The sequence below is a fragment of the Hirundo rustica genome, chromosome 1 (genome assembly GCF_015227805.2).
Source record: "Hirundo rustica isolate bHirRus1 chromosome 1, bHirRus1.pri.v3, whole genome shotgun sequence".
In the NCBI taxonomy this organism is placed as follows: Eukaryota; Metazoa; Chordata; class Aves; order Passeriformes; family Hirundinidae; genus Hirundo; species Hirundo rustica.
The window spans coordinates 40,783,525-40,805,052 of record NC_053450.1 but is presented as its reverse complement, the minus strand read 5'-3'; the positions used below and the strand labels follow the sequence as shown (position 1 = coordinate 40,805,052).

At 36.8% G+C, this 21,528-nt stretch overlaps 1 protein-coding gene across 4 annotated transcripts in view; it reads right to left on the bottom strand.

Annotated features, from left to right (window-relative positions):
* ST18 (ST18 C2H2C-type zinc finger transcription factor) overlaps window positions 1–18,439 on the bottom strand; it is a 170,238-nt gene extending 151,799 nt beyond the window's left edge. The window contains exons 1-2 of one of the 4 annotated variants that reach the window (XM_040079259.2): window positions 18,315–18,439; window positions 17,878–18,013 (exon numbers count right to left, since the gene is read on the bottom strand). In XM_040079259.2, coding sequence (XP_039935193.1) covers window positions 17,878–18,013; window positions 18,315–18,353 — 175 coding nt within the window. In that variant the 5' untranslated portion in view covers window positions 18,354–18,439. Of the gene's footprint in view, window positions 1–17,877; window positions 18,014–18,164 lie in introns of all 4 variants that reach the window. The other 3 variants (XM_040079249.1, XM_040079278.2, XM_040079269.2) reach the window with 3 other exon arrangements.
* Between the last annotated feature and the right edge of the window lie 3,089 nt (window positions 18,440–21,528).

Sequence of the window (21,528 nt, the reverse complement as noted above, 5' to 3'; positions counted from 1 at the left end):
TACAGATATTCAGCATGCAATTCTCCTTACCCGTTCCACCCCTTGCCCCCAGCCACATCTCTACTCAAGCTATTTCAATTGCAAATGAATGTTTGCTAAGTAATTGGTTATTGAAATGCTGTCTTGAGACACCTTCATCTATACTACCATCTAATTGCTTACAAAATTTTCAGTTAGGTTGTCTTTACTTTTTTAGATGGTCCCTCTGCCATATTTTTTATTATACCTGCTTTTTAGTAAGTCAAGCACAAATCAGCTAATTTTGCTTCCCTTAAGCATGCACAGAGCAGTTTCAGAATCTTACTTTAACTTGTGTTAAAATGATTTAAAGTAGGGATTCAAGGCAATCATCAAAGCTTTACTGACTTTACCTTTAAAACACTCAAAGAAATGTTCATCAGATTTTCACTTTCAGATCAAAGTGATAGAGCACACAAAGCATTTCAGCTGCAATAATGCAAAGGTGCCCTCTGGGAAAAAGGGCCTAGATTTTCCATGTTAATGCTCATCCATTCTTTAGATTGTATTGCAAAGCAAAAATTCAGGATGTTAGTCACACTTCAGGTTTCTCACACCAGGTTAGATTTTTCCATGCCTGCATGAAGCGAATGTCAGTTATATACTTAATCCACATGTAAATCCGGTTCTCCAGATTTTCAATAACAAGTATATGTGATCAAACAGAATTCTATGAGAATAAACACCAAGAAAAATCACTGTTTCTTGTCTGCAGCCCTATCTGTTTATCAAGGCTCTCCAGACCTGTACAATCAAAGTATAACTATTTTAATAAAATACAGCAAACAGATGCAAAAAACAAGGTTGTGAAAAAGGCACATTTGAGTGAAGGGAGTAAAACATAGATTATTCTTCCTACAATAATCTATTTCCAGGATTCTCTATAAAGAATACTAGATTATTTTGTTCAGGAGAATAAAAGGCAAAAGAAAGACATAGCAATTCTTCTGGAGGAGACATAAACTCAGTGTAGGCTTGACTAGTTTTTCATGCTATGCCATTTGATAGCAAAACGGAAAAGAAAAAAAAGAATGCTGGCACTTCAAACTGGCAGTGTAGCTATCCATTTAAAACCCTGTATCAGATTACCAATACCATGTGATGTCTTATATAAAGCTGGATAACATTCATGATCAGTTTGTATCCAGTACAAAGCTCCTCATAAATAAATAGGGCTAGAGGCATGTTTTGATGGCAGAGGGCATCATACTGCTCTGTTCTTATTGAAAGATGGCCCTGGTTTAGTAAAGATATGTTTTGTTGGCAAAAAGTCTGCTATCATCTGGTTAAGTGGAAGAACATTCAGACATGAAGCTGAAGCAAACATTTAAGCTTAATCTTGAAGGCAAGTGATTTACTTTGTAGCATTTCAAGGCTATTTACTTTACAGTACAGCAGCTTGTTTGCCTGGAATCAGTGTGACTCACAAAATCTTGTTAAAATGCAATATTAGGAGGAGGAAAGAGAAAAATAAGAAAAATAAAGAAAAGGAAGAAGAAAGAGAGCAAGAGTTAGCAGCTATAAATATAAGTAGAAACAGAAGTGAAGATTTAAAAAAAAAATTAGAAAATGAGAATATATCAAGTAAACATACATTTAAGTTTATAGTCCATTTGAACTCTTTAACAGAGCCCTTGCTTACTCTGGCCAGCAGTTTCTCTTGCAAATAGCTTCACAGGCATCAATAGGACAATTTCTGAGAATTATTGCATTTTTATGTCACTTAGAAGTGGACTACATAGTCTTTCAGATGATTAACAGAAAAAATACAGAGTAGTCAGAAGGAAGAGAATATATATTCTATAAACTCAAATATCAGAGTACCAAAAATAGAGGCTAGTATTAACCACTGGGAACTTAGAATTAATGGATCTTTTAATACATTTGGATTTATTCCACACATAAACACACAAATACTATCTTGCTTGCTATTTCACCCATTATTTTTCTACAGCAAAGTAGATTAATTAACGGAAATTCTAAGTCTTCGTTGGTCCCTTCCCTCCTGTTCCCCTCAAGTACACCTCTTTTTTTTACACTAACATAGTGAAAACATAATGCAACTACGATTTTAAATGGAAGCAACTATTAATCTATGAAGATGCTAGTTAACATAAATACAAGCTGTCAATGCTGTAGCTTTTATCAAAGCTTTGAGCTATTAGTTCCCATACTGACCTGATCAGTTACCTTTTTTATGTTACTCAAGCATGCCTAAGTATTTATCGACAAATTTAGCCTATCAATACCATTTTGTGAAGAAATTTTCACTGAATTATCTAGATCCTCATAAAATTTGTCAGCAATGTCAAAAATAATGTAACTTTGATGTCAGCTTCAGTTAAGGAGACATTAGGTAGTCATTTACTCACAAATTCAAATTTCTGATAATAGATACATACAGAAATAACTACCTTAAAATTTATTTCATTTGAAAGATACATTGCATTTCTTATTTCTACATTGATACTAGATGTTACAAGACTTTTTCAATATGCACTGAGCACTTTTCCTTGGCTTAGCTTTTTCTAGGTGCGAGTTCTTCTGTGTAAATGACTTGCTGTTGCAACACAGTGAATCAGTGGCAGGGTTTGGGTTTTGCATTTTCAACAACCAAAGATGGTGACAGGATCCTTAAAAGGGACTCCTTTGAGGTACAAGTTAAAGATGTGTCTGCCACTGCAAGTCAGTGGCCAACAGCCATCCTCCCTTGATCGTTTCTATGTAGATGTGACAACCTCCATCTGTCTCCGTTGCTTGAGCCCAAGCAATCACAGGATTCAGGGAAACATCTACCTAGATGGAAGAAAGGCTTAAGACGTGTGAAAGGGATGAATTACTCTCTCATCCTCACTGACTACAGTATTAACTGGTGGAATGGAAATACAACTAACAGAAGAAAAAACTGAGAGCAGAGAAGGGAAGTGAAATAATCTCACACAGAGTCCATTGCTGGACATACCAAACTCAGTCACATGGAGAAGTTGTGCTGGGAGCTTCACATGTGGGGCTGCCGATCACATGAAAAACTACTTTTCCTAACACTAAAGACTACCGCAAGAACAGATTTTAAAGTTTTTGGACTGCTTACTGGCTTTGGCAGAAGAAATTAATCACACTCTGTCTGTGGGTCCCTATACAGAGAAACTGATTCCAACAAGTTCACAGTCTCCCCCTCCACTTTATTCAACACTTGAACTCCCCTCAACATGGAAGAAACATAGTTCATAGTGCACGGAGACCTTTTTATTTTTTAGTCAGGACCTCATGATATCTAACAAAATGAGAAACAGAACCAATGAAAATGAGGTCTTTATGCAAAAAGATCTTTAATTAGAACAAGAGAATATTATACGGACCCCTCACAAAAGCTTTCTACAAATATGTTCATTTACTCTCTTAACATTTTTTATTTCAGTATTTACAGTTTACGACATTTGGGGTTTTTTTTATTCTTTTAAACAATTTTATTATGATGTGAATATTTTTTATACATTTTCATTGGTATATATCAGTCTACAGAAACAAAAGAAGAAAAAACATACTATTTCTAAAATGGTAAAAAGGGGCACAAATCACATCATATTAATCTCTCTACTCATGAATGAAATGCAATTTTTTTTTTTTTTCTGGTTCAACTAAGAGCAGTTATTCAGAATTTAAGTATGCTTCCTGAGAGCACAGTGAGATTAACTTTAGAAAGAAAGCAGCTGCAGCCATTTTATATATTTGTAAAACAAATCCTTTTGAGCTTTATTCTGCCTATCATGTTTGACAAATTTATCACCATATATTTTTATCTAGTGTTTAACATCGGAGAAATTCTTTGATTTTGTAAGGAGCAGATATGAAGAATGGTTCAATTGCCTCACAAATGAGATCAGGTTGCTCCTAACGTCTTGGTATAAAGCATCAGAAATATATTAACACTAAAAATAACTTGCAAATATAGAACAACGCAATGGCATTAAATAGTATGTGCAGAAATACTAGAAAAGAAAATTGGTGGAGAAGCTAAAAGCTGAAGATCTTCTATCACTCAATACTCAGAACCCCTCCAGGAGGCGTCAGGTGTGGCTCACAGTAACCTGGCAAGGGACTTTCTGAAGTCACAGGTGGTCTAGCAATAAATGGTGTTTCAGCAGACAAAAGAAGCAGCTGGTTTCCCTAATGGATCTTACAGCGAGTCACATCAGTGGAATCCCTCAACAGGTTAAGAGGTGAGGAGATTGGTCTTTCTGAAAAACAGACTTGAACATGCCTAGAGACATCAGGACAAAGTGGCCTAATCCATTGGGCAGCCCCTGGAAAGTCATGGGTGGGGAAGGCCAGTCTATCTGCTTGCAGATGACCACAGCCTCTGGTCCCATGTCCCCAAAGACATGCAGGTTTGGCCAATATTGAAAGTTCTACAAAGCTCTTTAGACTTACAGTTCCTCTAATGGAACTGTGAATTCAGTCAAGGCCAGATAAGGCTGGCTCTGTAATAGTCAGGGTAATGAAAAATCCCCTTGGTTTTGTGCATTTCAGACGGAGCCCTGCAGATGACATGGCAGGAAGATGGTATATCAGCTTGGCTGGTAATCAGGTACCATCTAGGGAAGGGATGTGATGATGATGATCCACAAGGGAAGGCTGTCACGTAACACTTGTCTCTACCATGCCTCACAGTTGAGAGATTTAGGCTGCATATCCTTGATAGGCATAACCTTGCTATTATGTGCTTCCATCAGCTCAGTCCCCAGGCTCTTCCGTGATTAACTGAATAATTCCATTTGCAGGACATGATACCTAGCTGTACAGTTCTGGGGCACAGCATACTACTGGCACTGAAGTTAGGATAATCACAGCTGAATGGCCGTGTAGCTTGTCTACAGGACGACAGAACCCCTCAGGTCATTATTTGCAGAGGGCTCAAATCAGAAACTCAAACACTGCAATAACCTTAAAGCTAATCTTAGCACCTAACCAACAGACTTTAGTGGGAGAAGTTTACTGCTCTGTTCTGGCAAATTTGGATAATATCTCTATTGTTGTCTTGAATTTCACCTATGTACTCTATAAAGCAAAAGAAAGCAAATAAAAAATATACAAGAGTATCCTTTCTCCTCGTGATATACCACTGTACTAGCCTCTGCTCTCACCTTAAAATTTATAATTAGTCTTTTACAAATAAGGAGATACTGCAGCTTTTACAGTACTTTAGAGAAGATACTTCATCCTCACACTGACTGACATCAGAGAAAAGCAACTTAGAAAACTGCTTCTTCATGGAGTACATGAGCAATAATCTGTCAGAAACAAATTGTGATACTGCCACAGCAAACACAGGGGAAAAAATCAGAAACATCACACAGCTAATTCAAATTGAAGGGTATTAAACAGGATTTGCCACAACTAGCTTGCACATTTTTTACACTACATTCTTAAAAATATTCCTTCAAGATGTGCAATTAATAGGTTAAATTGATGAAACTCTTCCAGATATCACAAAAAGAAAGCAATATAAATTGCTTGGGGTATGAAAGATAATTGTAAAACTGCCATGACATTTTCAAATTTCAATAATGTGTTTTAATATTAAATTCAGGGTTGAAAATATACATATTCCTTCACAAAGATTGCCTATATGGAGTTCCACCATTGAAATTTGATATGGGTATTTCTATATAGACTTCCATGTGCTTTGTTCTCAAGGCCAAGATCATAAGTAATATATTCTGGATATACCTTTGATAGTTTGAGTTTTTACTACAAAGTAGAAATGCCAAATTTAAAATGGCTGAATGGGGAAAAAAAAAAAAATCCTATTTTTTAGCCATGAATATGCCATCATAATATCTTTGTTCTCACTATACAGCTTTATTTCAATAATATAAAGAAGCCTTCTTTAGACATGAAACTGTTGCTGATAATAGTTTTTTTTTATTTATGAAATGATACATTCTCCCTCATAGGCCTTCATTCTCATCCTGCAGAAATCTGATTGGCAGGTATACCCACACCAGAATCTGTTTTCCCAGGTGTATGATGCAGAGTATGTTTCCTTTTCTCATGATCATGTTCATATGAGCCATACTGTATAGGCTTGCTATGTAATATGAGAAGATATATAGGTGAGCTCTCTCTCCATAGAGGGTTTACAGATGTCTGATTACTTTCTGTAGAATTATTTTACAAAGCCTTTTTGAACTGTTAGGATATATATGTTGAAAAAACATATATTTTAGAAGAGGGTGAGTTTGATTCTTAATTGTCTATTGAAATTTGCCACTAATTTGATTACAACTAAACTGTGAGGTCCATTTCATGTTTTTGTGTAACAGGCCCAAAAATTTTAGAGAGGTAACCTCATGGTTTCATGAGATAAATTATCAATAATGAATTGTACTTCATTTTTGTGATATCACATCTGTGGATTGTTAGGTTCACAAATAACTTGAAAAATTGCAAGTGACCAAGTGTTGCATTTGTTTTGCTGTTTAGATTCCAGAAGGCAACGTTTCTTGTTGAACAGTATCCCATCCTTTTTCCCACACCACACAGTGCTGATGAAGTCAGCAGGGATGGGAGGTGACACCCAGCTCCAGGCTGCTGGCCATGAGCCAGCCAGCAAGCTCCAGCAGCCAAGGCTGTGTTTATTGCACCCTCTTCTACAGGGGCCATTGCCTTACTGGGGACAACTTCTGCTTCCAGTAGAGCATCAGCTCAGGTAGTGAGAGGTGACGTTTTTCAATAGAAATGCTTCTCCTGTTTTTATCAAGTACCTTGATACTAGCAAACAAAGCTAGCAAGCTTGTTCCAAAATGAAGCTTGCAGGCTGAGAGGAGAGGATGAGCATTTACAATATGGAATTGATCCATTTTAAGTGTTCTAGTTGGCAAATATGTTAGAGGAGAAAAAAATCAGAGTCTGCAATAGATAATCTGGCACGAATCAGAAACAATATTTTGTAGGTGGGCCCAGCACAAAGCAAGGTCCATTAGGCTCAAAGGACACTGCAACAGAACAATATAAGCAGACAGGAAGTCTGCACTAATAAATATGCCCATTGGGCCAATGCCACTGCCTAGCATGGCATAGATACATACAGAAGGATTATACACTAAATGGTGCAAACACAGTCCAGTCCATCTGTCATAAACATTAAGTCCAAAGGCCACAGGTGCAGATGGCACTAAAAAGTAAAAATTACACTCAGACAGAGACCACTTCATGTAATATGGAGAAGAAAAAAAACAATCCAGCAAAGCAAAGCAAAACAAAACAAAACAAAAAATTCCACTGATTTGTTTCCAATCAATAAATGTTCTCAGAATGTCCTTGGCAATCTCTGCTTCTTCCTTTCCCGCTGTCATTGTACATGCATAACATACATTTTATTTCGCAGAAGTACTTTGAGCATTCAGTATCATTTTTTATTGTTAACTAGGTTTACCAGATATTTTGGCAAAAGGAAAATAATTTAAAGTATGATTCAGTCCTTCATTCTAGTATGTTGAGAATAGAATGCATTTTGCCTTTGGAGATGGAATGTTAGACTCCAGGTATATTTTGTTTGAGGAATGTTCCATAATAAAAAATTTAACAAAAAGGAGGACAATGTGCTTCTCTCCCTCATAGTCCAGATAAACAGAAAGGAAAGTTCATATTTTAAAATACTAAAGAGCAAAGAATTTCTGCTTTTTAATCATTTTATATAACACTTGCACGTGACATTGATTTCTCATACTGAAGTACCTTTATTAGATATGCTATATATCTGCAGATCATGTGCATAAAGGAGGTTAAACACCACAGAACTCTGTTTTATAGTAACATTTAATTCACCATCGTTTTCTTCTTTTACAATCACCACAGACAAGTAACCAAATATCCAGAGCTAAATGGGAACAGACCACCCAAAAAAGGTTCTAAAAACTCTTCCTCCAAGTGAACGAAATCCTCAGAATAAGTGCTGGCTCTTCAAGATTTTTTCTTTATCTACCAAATTAACTACATCTCAAACCTGTGGAAGTCAGAATTTTAAGTCTGTCTTTTTTCCAGCCATACTTTGATGCAGTTGTAGAACTTGCACAAGCAGTGGTCAATTTGTCAGCTGATTAAAGGAAGGATACCAATTCTGAAGTAGTATTTACAAAAGAGTTTTAAGTTATAACAAAATGCTTATATCTTTGATGGGGTGTTAGGTAGTATTTAACAAAGAAACAAAAGCCATCCAAGAATATAATCACATTCCAATTGTATAATCCCACTGAAATTCCCACTGGCAACCCCAGTGTTGTTTCAGACAGAGATGCAGTTTTATTGATACCAATCTTTAGAACTTTTTCTTGCTGCAAGAATAAACCTTTTCTTTCTGTTTTAATCAGCATTGCCCATTGTGCCTCATTCACTTTGCTCATGAAATCTGACCTCCAGAAATCAATGAGAGAAACCCTGATGCCTTTGCAATAGCAATATCTATAAGATTGTATAAGCAGATGTCTAGGATGTGATGCCTTTTCTCTTCCTTTTGGACAGAGTTTGTGTAACTGGGCAGTAGCCATGGTAATAACAGAAATGATTATGCATGCTGTTTCTTTGTTGTTCTTGCAGCTAAGTACTTCAAAGATCTAGTAATACAGAAATTAATCAACTGAATGTTATTTCAAAAACATTAAATTTCTTTTGAAAAAACCCAAGTTGTACAGTTTTTAATTGTTTAGAGGTACATTGCCATTAAGCAAGGGTTTGAGTATGGTCTCTACAAGAGATAAAATGGGCAGCATCAATGTCATTTTCCTAAAGTCTCAATTTTAAACCATTTGGGAAAGGGGTTTTTGTTTTTTGTTTTAAATAAAAAAGCGTGAACAGTGACTTTGAAGACCTGTGTCTTCATGTAATGCCAGAGGACTGTAGTATTTAAGTTTTGCCTCACAGTTGTGGAGGGATCCAGCGTCTCATAAGCAGAGCACATTCCCATTTAATTCCCATTTAACAGCTGACTACCCAAAGTTATCTGGCTTAACCATGGATTACAACTAGGAACTTTTCCAGTATCCAGTTTCTAAGTGTTTACTCCCACATTGGTGCTGCAATGACAGCTGAGATGACAGCTACTCCTACTTCTTCTGCTACCCCTGTCCTCAGTGACCTGGAACGAAAAGAAAAAAAAATTCCTGTCTCATTGATAAGGTCTACTGGTGCAACTGTGAGCAGATGAGACCTCACACTGCCCTATTTTAAGTCAGCCAGTTCTCATATTACATACAAGGACTAATAAATATGATGCTGTACCCAGCCTTCCAACAAGGCTTTCTTATCACGGCCCCTGTGGTGACACCATATTAGAGTTCTCATTTCCTACTAGCTCAGAACTTGGGCAGAGTTTGCTCCCATTTCCATTCACAGCACTGTGACTCCCAAGTAGACCTGGCTACCCAAAAGAAGATGGGTATCCTTCCATCCATCCATCATCGGCCATTAGGGCCCATGCCCTTATCTCTTCATCTCCCTTGGTGCAGCTGGACACCAACAGCAATAACTAAGGATGATGATATTGGTGTTAGGGTTCAGAAAAACAACAAGGCTGCTTCCACCTGGAGATAAATCAACTGAACCGGACATGCTAAAACTATCCATGCAAAGTAAATAAATAAATAAATAAATAAATATTATAAATGGAGACACTCATAAGCTATGTAGATAGTGCAGGGAAGAATGGGTGGATTTCACAGGCAGCTGAGAGACAGTGAAATGGTCAGACTTCACAGACAGTTGAAGGGACCACTGGGCACCTTCTAGTGAATGCAGTCATGCAAGGTCAACAATGCCCAGGGAACTGGAGCAGAAATTCCATGCAAGGCCATGAGTACACTAGCAATGGTTTCAGAAACACTGACCTGGCAAAGTGATGCAGCAAACTGGGATCAGTGGGGGGAAAAAAATTGGAGCAGGTTATTTTTAGGGAGGAGACTGAAGCAGAAAAGTGTTAACCAGAGAGGTGAAAAAAAAACATCTAAAAATAGTTATTAGAAGTTATACAAGTCCTGTGAGCAGTGCTGCCTGCTGGGTAGTCCTCCATTTGATGAGCCCAGCCTGAGTCAGGACTACAAACCAAACTTGTAAACAGACAATGCAAATATCAAACCTGCTTCTGCAATAAGGGGGAAGCGAGCTGGGCAGAGGTATTTTCCTTGGCCTAAAAGGACAGCATCTGGACAAGACAGATTGAACATTCTGGCACAACTCCAGGACTGATTACATTGGTATCTTCCCAGCCACTTTCTAATATCTTTCACAGTATAAATTCCTACCGTAAATGATCGATTACAATATAGTCTACATTCCCAAGTAGAGTTTTTTCTACCAATGCCCCAAGAGGCTTTGTTTATTTCTTTCTACTTTTAGCTCCCAGTCCTCACTGTTAGTCATGTTGACTTGGCATAAGCAAAACTTAGACTTACAAATATTTGTTAATCACGCTCTTTGTTCTACTGTTTTCACTTCCAAGCAAAAATGTATCAGATTTCTTTTTATTTCCTTTACACATTTCTTTCTTCCTTAGCAAAAATATTCACATAAAAATTCAGGGAAAAAGAACAAAACAGAGGATAAGCACCATCAAATCAAACCAAGGCACAGCTCAGAATCCATAGCCATCACCTCCTTAGCAAGAGCATTCACCACCCTGGCCAAACAGCTGTAAATTTCCAATATTCCAGGAACAGCAAGAACTATTCTGTAGGAAGAATCCTCCCAGCATACATAGGAGGTAGAGAGACCCTGATCTACCCTAGAATGCCATTTTTTAAAATATTTTTCTTTACCGTCTATATGAAAACAGTACTTTACCTTTACAAATTAATAAACTACTACTTAACTATTACTGCCTAACTTGGAGGAAAGCTCTTGCAATGTTTAGTGTTTCATTAGAGCTGCTTAGCAGCCCAAGCTCACCTGATGTGTATGAATGGTGAGCTTCTTTAGGAGGCAGGAGGCACTACCCACTTAAAAGCAAAACATTATTACAGAAGTTGCCACACTATTATTTTCTCAGGAATGCTGTGCTTGAATTTTTTTTTTTTTTTTTTTTTTTTAACCTGCAGTCATCCCTTTTCTACATTAAACAAGCCCTGCTTTCACAGAGTTTCTTCACAGGACATATGCTGCCGCCTCCAACCATCTTGATAGCTCCCTGCTGAACTTGCACCAGTTGATCAACTTCTGCCTTGAGTGGAGGTACCCAGAACTGGATGAATTATTCTAGATGTGGCCTAATTAGTATGAAATATGTGGAAATCCCAGCTTTCTTTGGTCTACTGGTAGTCTGCTGTTAACACAGCCCACTGCTTTTTTCCCTTCATCACTGTCAGCATACAATATTTAACCCACTGTCCACCAAGACACTGAGGTACTTTCTGAGCCAGGGTGGGCTTCTGGACAGTTCCCTAAGGAGCTCAGATTAAAAGATGGAATATGAACCGTTAGCTCCTGGAATTCAATGATCCATCTGTTTTCTACTCACGTCCATCCATCTAGTCCATAAATACATTGCATCAATATTAGGATGTCATGGGATATTGTGCTAAAAAACTTGCTTAAGTCAGAGAAGATGACATTCCCTGCTCCCCTTAAACATGAATCCAGTCAAGCTTGTCATGTCATTGCAGATGCCACTGTGTTGGTAAAGAATTAAAGTCCATGGTGCTCCAGATGACTTTTTTGTAAAAGAACATGATATAAGCATAGCAGGTATAAACATTCATGTTCTCTGTGGTCATCTTTACCACCAAAATTAAGCTGCCAGAAAATCTTTACTCACATGTTTTCTCTGAAGTAGCATAAATCTGCTAGCAAAATGGAATATCAGTGACACATGCGATCACATGATTAACACTTCTATAGGGGCACTACTAATAAAATTATTACTGAGAAAATAGAAAAAATATTTCTGTGTGTCAAGTTCATGGGAAATGTGTTTCAGTTTCATGCTGTTTAAAGCTGCAGTTATTTTTTCAGAATTTTATCCATATTTCATCTAATTTTAATGGGGTGTTTTCTTAAGTTTAACAGCTTAATTCCTGGAAAAAAAATAATGTCCACATTAAATTATTAGATCACAAAATACATTATTAATCTCTTAAGTAACATTTCCCTGCAGAAATTTCATACTGTCCTCTACAGATTCATATACATATATAGATCTACAATATAAATGTATTGATAAAAATATAATATATAAAAAAGTAGATTAAAAAGTTTTCAGAAGGGCATACTTCTTTTTCTGGACCAACGTGAAATCCCTAAAGAATAGTAAAATAATGTATTCAAATAACATTGCAATTTATTGTATTTTTATGGTGTTGGGAAAACCAAGTGCATAAAATTGAAACTGTGATGTGCCATCAAAATAAAAAAGAAAAAAGTAAACCATGGAAAAGTAAGAAAAAGAAAAAGTAAATGCACTTGTTAAATATTTTATATTCTGTGAAACTTAATAACACCTTGCACTATATTGACTAGCCACAAACATCTACTGCAGAAGACCTTGGTGTGTTACAGCGTTGATAGAAGACTTATTCTGTACAAAATATAGGATTCCATGTTAGACGAGGCTTGTTAAAAACATAAATATCTTTTGAAGTGGTTTTACTTGTAAGCATAAACATGAATATGTATTACAAAAACTGAATTCATACTTATTTTGTTTACGGTTAGCAGTGTCAGTATTAAACTCTTAGAAATACATATATGTAAGAGAAATAAGAGAATTTTTCTAGGAAAGGGGAGTGATTTTTAGAATTTCTAGGAAGCTTTAATACTGCATATTCCTCAGATTTAATGTTGAGATCATGCAGTTCCTTAGCTTTAGGTCACCACAACACTAAGTTGGTTGTTTTTTTTTTTTTCTGTTCCCAGGATGTGTAAGACGCTCAAGTCTTGTATCAGCTCTGTACGGACTTCAGTGTGAGTCAAAGAATATCAAGACTTTAGACTGGAGTCTAAAGTTTGTTCTTGACAAATGAGAAAATGAGACATGAAAACCAAAACCCTAGTATTGACTTGAGATGAGCAATGAAAAGGGCAGGTAACATTCTCCCAACAGAAGTCCAGGATAAAGTGAGAAATACCCAAACCCAGCTACACAATCCCATCTAATATAATCAGGGAAAATCACCATTTCTGATTCTTAAAGCACATTAGGAATAAAGACACCTCCATAGATATGTTTCAGTAAAATTATGGAACCACCAGAAATGAAACTGTTATATTGACATTTTCTTGAGATGTATGTCTGCATTTCCTGAAGTTATACCAATTGCTTAGGCTGTTCATTGATTCATGAAATGGGTGAAAAATCTATTTTTTTTTCTCCCTATCGAATGTTTGAAATTAGGGTTTATTTGCCTACATTTATCATTCCAATTTATTTCCTTTAATTTATTTAAGTTTATTTTGCAATCTGCAGATTGATAATGTAATTACCAGCAAGGAGACTGAATTTATTCAATTGCTGGTGCAAATGCCGGAGTTTCCTTGCTTACATGAGGAGATTTTCACTAGCTCTGCTATCTTGGTCACTGATCACCACTGACTGCATCAGTTCTGTTCCCATCTGGACACAAGCCCACATTTTTTTGATATGTGCCTAAACAGAATACAAAGATTTATAGCTGAATGACAGATACCTTCATTTCAGGTAACACAAAGATACTGGTAGTCACCCCTACACCCATATGCACTAAAAACAAAGAAACATATTCCTGAGTTAAACAAACATAAACATGGTTATATAGTGGCAGGATAATTTAACTATGCATAGATACTTTGCAGGGAGGAACTTCTACAAACCAGACTAAAAAAAAAAAAAAAGATCAAAGACATCAAAAGTAAAAAAAATGAGAACATGATGTTACTATACCTCTATGTATGAATGTAATACCACAATCAAGAAAATGTCAAACACTGATCTGTGAGAGACTGGGAACTTCAGTGATAAGATAGGCCTTCTGTTTCTTGGTCATGAACAGCTTGGCTGCAATCTCCTGTCTTTGGTCAGGATGCAGATAAGAGCACCAAACTTCTAGCGTATCTTTACACTTGACTAAAATACACATTTTCAGCATTATTATTTTGGTCTCTGAAATTTGGGGATTTGTATCCAATATGTTACACAAAAAAAAAAAAAAAAAAAACAAAACCAAAAAAACACCCCAAAACAGATCAGATGTTGACGAAACTTAACACACAAGAAAACCTAATTGAAGCAAGAGTCCACTCGGACTTTTGGACTTCAGCATTGACTGCCTAAAAACAGAGAACAGAGAATTATAAATAGTACCTTAATTTCAACTTCTGCACTACTTTTCAGGAAAGGCATTTGAGGAGAAGGACTCCCTCCCAACAACAACAAATGAAGAGAATCAGTTACTGCAACTGAGCACTTCCACTGTGGCTCAGCAAATTACGACATCTCACAGCCTTTTTAACCAACGAAAAGGGAAAGAGATATGTAAAATCCAGTTCGAGAATATTGTTTGTCAAAATGCTATGGACAACAGAAGCCTAGGTGGGGAAGTAAGGTGGATTTGACTTTTGGATTCAAGACTATTTTTTCAAAACACAATCAAATCCAGGAGTGAAATCACTACTTAAAGTTATTTCTTCAGCTTTAAATAAGAACTGAATTGAGAGGAATGAAATACAAAGTTTGGTAAAAATTTGGACTCACACTGGAAATTTCCATTTGATTTACCATCAGTTGTATGCCACTCTATTATATTGGATCCTGTGTTATGAAAGAAATGAGATTATTTCTAAGTTCTCTTTGCCTCAGGAAAAAAAAAAAAAGGTGGAACAAGCCTGTAGACCTTCTGGTCTCACCACTGATTCAAACAGGAGCACTTCATTGGTTTCAGCAAAGCCACCACTTTATGCTTACATGCATAAAGGGAGATATTGACATGAAAACCTGGAAGACCTGTGTGTGATGTTATGCAGAGGATTGTAGCAAAAATATATCACGGGTCAGATATGCAACAGCAGTTTATAACATCTCTCTCCCTCCCACCTCAATTTATACTTCTGATAGCTGCTACAGGTAGCAGAGAATCCCTCCCCTTCAGTAATTCTCCCTTTAAAGCCCTTCACACTCATGGCACACAGCACATGAAGTGCCTGTGAGGAAGGGTTGCAGAGTCTCTGTCTTGTTCCTGTCATTTTTAAGAGCATAATAAAGCAAATGAAAAGAAAGTATGGTTTTCAAAGGTGTAGGATTTTTTCCAATGCCTCCATAATCAATTTAAATAAGCACATGAAAGGTAAGCAGAACAAGTGAAGAGGATTTTCAAGAATATTTACTGTGTGGCTCTACTCTCTTTAAAGGTACAGGAAATTTCTCCCTAACATCATAGACGGTAGATGTGAATTGGTATTAGAATCAAAGTAAAACATAAACCCTTTTATCTGGTGATAATCCTTTTGCAATTCCTTGATATGTAACAATAATAATTCAATAGCAATCTACTTTTCAAAGTACTTAGTTAAAGTGTAAGGAAATAGAATGAGGACAAGCAGGTTGCTCTTTCTAGATCCACAGAAACCAGCTTGAACAGAAGCTATTTAGAGAGGAGATTTTGCAGGTAATATATATTGAAGGATCTTTTCATGCACAGACTATAGGCAGTGATTCTTTTCCTTGCTTTAAATCACAAAAGGAAACCATGAGCAAACAATGGCTTTAAAAAGAGAAATAAAAGATAATTCAACTTTATATAGAGTTTGTTTGCCTCCCTCCAACCCCCTGCTTATCTATGTATACGCACAAAGAAAAACTTTTAAAATGCCACATAATGATAATTACCTGCAAGAGAAAAATTCTGTTGTTACTCTAACTTCAAATATTTGAAAACATGTTCCCTAAAAATTGTACTTTCTCCTCCTTTCTTTCTTTGCTACATAGCCATCAGCTAGATGTAGTTATCAGTACAATACATGTAATAAGTATTACACATTGGTTTCAATAACAATTCCACCAAATAAGGTTTCCAGCTATAGCATGCAACAAAACGTGTTTTGTTGCTTAAATTGATCTGTTTTAGCAGTATGACATTATCATATTATGAGTATGTTTAATCTATATTTTAAAGAGGATAGAAATATTGGCTTTAAGCCACTGTAAGCCTTTACCCCATTTTAAAGGAAAAGTTAAAGATCAAAAGTAGAGAGCATAAATACACAAAGCCTTGGCACTCTCCTTCCATTTCAGCACTCTGCACTGACCTCTACTGGTGTCTCCACTTCAGGTTTCATCAGTATGAAACAATCTACTTTCATTGAACTTTTGCTCTCTTTTCTTCAAATTCAGGGATGAAGCAAATTGCATCCCACCCTACTAACTTCTCCCTGACTGAAGGTCATAAAAAGATCGAGCTAACACCTATTAGCGGCAGTACTTTGCAGTACATCTGCAGCTGTAGGTACATATTAAATCTGAAAACTCTGTCTTAACACTATTATTATTATTTTTAAATATTTTTATTTAAATTGCTATCTCGTGCCATAATTAGATGTTTACTTTATAAAATCTTGGGGTTTATTACACAATTTCAAAAATTTGACCTATGACAAAGATCAGAAGTACTATTACAACACAAATACCAAAGTTGTGAATATAAATTTAACATCTTTAATCATCCCCATTTGAAATATTTCTGCCTCACAGAACTTCTGGAAGGTTCTCCAGTACAAATATTGTCTTTAATTAGCGGAGATTTTGCAGCTTTTATAACCACACACCGATGTACAGTACAGTAGCAGGCTTGGCAATATAAAAGTATCACTGTAAATGATTTGTCAAACCAAAGTCATTATCCTGTTTTATTGGGAGGAGTGATGAACTCACTACATCTTTTATACAACTAAATGAAGTTTACACCATCCATATTTTAGCTGATCACAAGAAAAAACAAAGCCCTAGTTCTTTTTGTGCTTTACAGTAAAAAGCAACTTTAGTTAGTCATAAGTAAATGAGCAAACTTTTCCATCCTCATTTACCAAAAAACACTTTTGCTGTCAGCAAAACCCAAAATTTTCCAGTTTTAAAACCGTATTTTTAGATCTCTTTGTTATGAAATTCTTGAAGCAAGAATAACAGTTTTACAAATCATGAGAATTTCCTCTCACTGCTCCACCAGTGACTCCAAACAAACTTTTAAAATTTTTAAGTCACCTATACTGTCCCTACAACTGCTGACCACAAAAACAATGAAGCTTTGCTGTTCTGTTGACATAGATAGTAAAGATAACATATTGTTAATTCAATTTCAGAACAGCAAGATCCTTATTATTCATTAGGCTATTTTGTGTAATAATACATTTTTTTTATTTTATTTTCCATAAAAAAAAAAAAACCTTTCTAGATCCTGAATGTTAAAAAAAATTAAAAAAAAAAAAAAAAAAAATCACTCAGCTATTCAGCATGAATCACAATATTTTATACTGCACAAATATCTGATTCGCACATCCTCTTTTTTTTCTTTTTCAAATCATGTTCTCAGACTTGCGGAACGCTCCTATTTCTCTCCCTTCTTTTAGCGCAGCAGAAGCTCGCAGCAGTCCATCCTGTCGGCGCCCAGAGGCCGGCGCAGCCCCCGGGGAGGGTCGGGGCTCCCCAGCAGCCCGGAGGTGCCGGTCCCCCCGCGCTGGCCAGCAGAGGGAGGAGAGGGGGAGCCCGCACCGCCCGCAGCCCCCGGGGCACCGCACCCCCTCCGCTCTGCCTCCCGGCACGGCAGCTTCGCCGTCCGCGATGAAAACCCACTGCCGGTCCTGCCCAGAGAGCTCGGTGATGTTGCTTTGCCAGGATTTTCCTCTTACCTTCGCCCGGTGACTGAGGATGGGTGTCCTCAAGGTTGCTGTTGCCTGGTCTCCCTGGGTCTGCCACGGCTCCGAGACTCACGCTGCGGCTTCCAGGACTTGGATGAACAACTGGATCTGATCTGCCTGTTCTGTGCTGCGTTAGAAAGAAAACATTTGGATGTTCTGTCACTAGAACTGGGCCTTTGCTCAATGAGCAAGTACATAACCGTTCTGAGATCTGCGAATCAGCCTCTTTTTCCACATGTGGGAAATCGAAAACCTCGTTGAGACTTCCTATAACTTACGAAGGAGCGAAAGGCATTGATTTTCACTGAACAAGGTGTTGACTGGATCGCCATGAGACCATCTTCTTTCCAAAAGGCATTTTAAAGCAGTGCTTTCGGTCAGCTCTGTGCAAAATATTCTACAACAGCCCCAATAACTTTTTTCCTTACCTCTGGTATCCCAGTGAGGTCACATTCTGTTAAAAACATCCTGTCAAGCTTGGTACAAAAGGGCTCCAAAGAATCAGAATGCAGAAGCTATGCAACTTGCTGACTAACTTTGCTCTGTGTTATTTACCAACCACACAAAGAAAATGCTGTCTATTCAAAACACAGTTCAAAACTCTCTTCACAGAAAGTGAGTGAACAAACAGTCCCATGTCCGACGCTGTAGTCACATCTCCCATGAGGCCCGGTGATAGCTCTGGGGCATGGGACAGAGTGACACCACCAGCAGTCACTACAAGGCACTTTTGTAAACAAGTTGTGTGTGTGCAGTGGAGGAGGAGGAGGTGGCGGGTGTTACTCTTTCTCTGTCTTAACATTATGCTTTATTTGCCTTATCGGGTTGAAGCAGGACTTCAGTCTTTCTTAGTCTATTGAGTGCATTTGCTATAGTCCTTGCACAGGATATTCCTCATCATAACCTTTATTTTCTTTCAGAAGATCTAGATTTGGAACCCTGGAGCTCAGTTAAGTAGCAGTAGTTCAGAATCTCCCAGACTCATCACAGAAACTGACAAACTTAGTGACTTACTCTACTTCAAGACCAGAAAAAAACCCCAGATTAATTATTTTATTTTATTTATTTAAAATACTATTTTAAATTCATCTATTCTTTGTAAGTTCATAGCTCACTAGTTACAAAGCCACACCTTGGCAGAGAAGCCGAAAGGTTTTTTTCAGCCTCCTGTAGGAAGAGACCATACAGATCCAGCACTTCCCGTACTGACCACTGGCCTCTACTCACACCAAGCTGCTCCAGCGCCTTTCCTTATACTTACAATAAATCACAGACAAATGTTTCCAGATTTGGGAGGATAAATAATTGTTCTCATCAGTCCTTTTGTAATTTCATTCTTTAACTGTCAGACCAGCCCTGGAATCCTGCTTTTGCCACACAGTCCAAACCAACCTCACTTCTTAATCTCCAAGGTATCCCTTCCCATGCTTGATATTTTTTTCCTTAACAGTTCTTAAGTAAATAGTTTTTTGACATGTTTTCAAAGGTCTAAAGGACAGGTATTATGAAACACCTGCAATATAAGCTTGTGAAAGGAAAATATGAAACATAGTGATATGTTGTAAAATAAACTCAAGTCGGAATTATTTTTTTTTAATGGGGTCTTGATCTGCACCTTTATAAAAGTTTATACATTAATGACATAGGTTATTCCAAATCTATATTCCAGGAATAAGTATCATTCCAGGTATGGCATGAAGCACATTCATCTGCTGATATTCTTCAATAGCTGAATGGTCCATAACCAATAATTGGATAATAAAAGTACAGCTTTTAAAATGTGAGGGTTTTCTAGAAATACATAAACCCTTAAGATACCTAGATACATTTATTTCATCAAACTTGAAAATAAGGTCTCTAAAATACTAATGGTGAATGATCTTATAAGTAAAATTATCCAAGTAACTTGGGATTTTAAAAACAAATATGATTGCTTTTCAGTATCCAACAATCAACCAGGTTGTGGTTAGAGCTGTGTCTTGTGAAGCATACCATTCTCCAAAAGCAGCTATCTAGAGATATCAAGTGAGCTTTCACCTGTCCATAATAGCTGAAGATACTATACAATTTTTATTGCTTTTCAGTCTAAACTTTAAAAAGCCAATAGGAAGTTTCCCACTGCTTTTTTTTTTTTTTTTCTATTTCAGTTTTACAGTATAAGTTATTCTCATTTCATTAAAATTAGTAATGTACTATAGAAAAGTATACATATAATTTTCCACTTAATTTTCTTTATCTCAGGGACACATACCCTGCCTACAAAAATACTGCAGAATGCAGTAAATTCATTATTTTCACATATCACTATGAGGTCAGAAAGTTTATAATCCCTGTTTTATGGACCGGGAAAACCTTAGTTACATCTTCCTCTTAAGCTTTTTCTAAGCTCTAGTATCTATTTTGAATAAGTTGGAACCAGCATACAGAAGACTTTACACAAGAACTGGGTCGATAAAACATTAAGCCTCTCAAGTCCAAGCATCTGATGAATTTTTTTTTGTTCCTGATCCTGTAACAAAATTTTGAAAGGTACACTTTACTTTTATAGGGAAATCTACCAAACTACATGAGTAAAAGGAATTTAGCAATTAAAATTGTCTTCAGATCATACTCCTTTATATAATTCCAAGAGGCGTTGTTTTTTTTGTGGTTTTTTTTGTTTTGTTTTGGTTTTTTTGGGGTTTTTTTGTTTTTTTTTTTTTTTGTTTTTGTTTTTAAACTTTGCTGATCCTTGTGGGTCCCATCCAACTCAGGATATTCTATGATTTCCTAAAAATCAGCGACACTGTTATAAGATATCAAAAAGTGGAGATGTTGCTGTGTTAGAGTGAGTTTCCTGTTCTCTTGTCTAATGCTATGGATTTCTGTTCTTTGATGCAACTGAGATTATATGTGCCAGAAGGTCTTTTTGTCCTTTGCAACCTGTCATTCTTTGTCCCACACACAAAATGGCACTCATTGAAGGCTGTCCTTTAGGCGCTGTCCTTCCTTTGAATTCTTTCTAGAGATGGACAGTTCTCTAAATTTTTAAGATCTGGACTGTCAGTGACTCCATTCAACTTCATAGGGATCATCAGGCTGTTTTATTCATGAGTCTCAAAACTGAGACAGCAAAGTTAGGCTCAGATTAGAAGTTCCTCCTATCTATTTATTGCTCTCTATTAATTTAACAAGACCAGCTGCAGTCAATATGTGTGATTTTCAAGAACTGCCATATACTTCAGTCTCATGGAGGAAGAGGGTTAGGAAGTTTAAGTTTTGAAATTAATTTGCCAAATCGCTCACATGGGAGCTAAGATGTGAGCCTAATAATGTGTTTAATGCCAAAAACTCTTCTCTCTCTCCCAAATAGCTCCACCAGGGAACTGAGATGAAGAAAGATTGATACTAATTATGCACAGAGAATACACCTAGCTGTAGTCACCAGCCTGATACAGAATTCTCTGGGGATGACAGGCAAAGCTGGTAAACAGAAATGGAAGGAGGTAGAAAAAAAAAAATGAACAAAATGCTGTTTCTGGCTATTCAAAAAATATACCCATCACTTTAAAAAATAAATCAAAATGCACACAAAAAAATCAGGCAGGTCGTGGATAAAACGTGTATCTCATAACTCCAGGAGCAACACTGTATACAAACTAG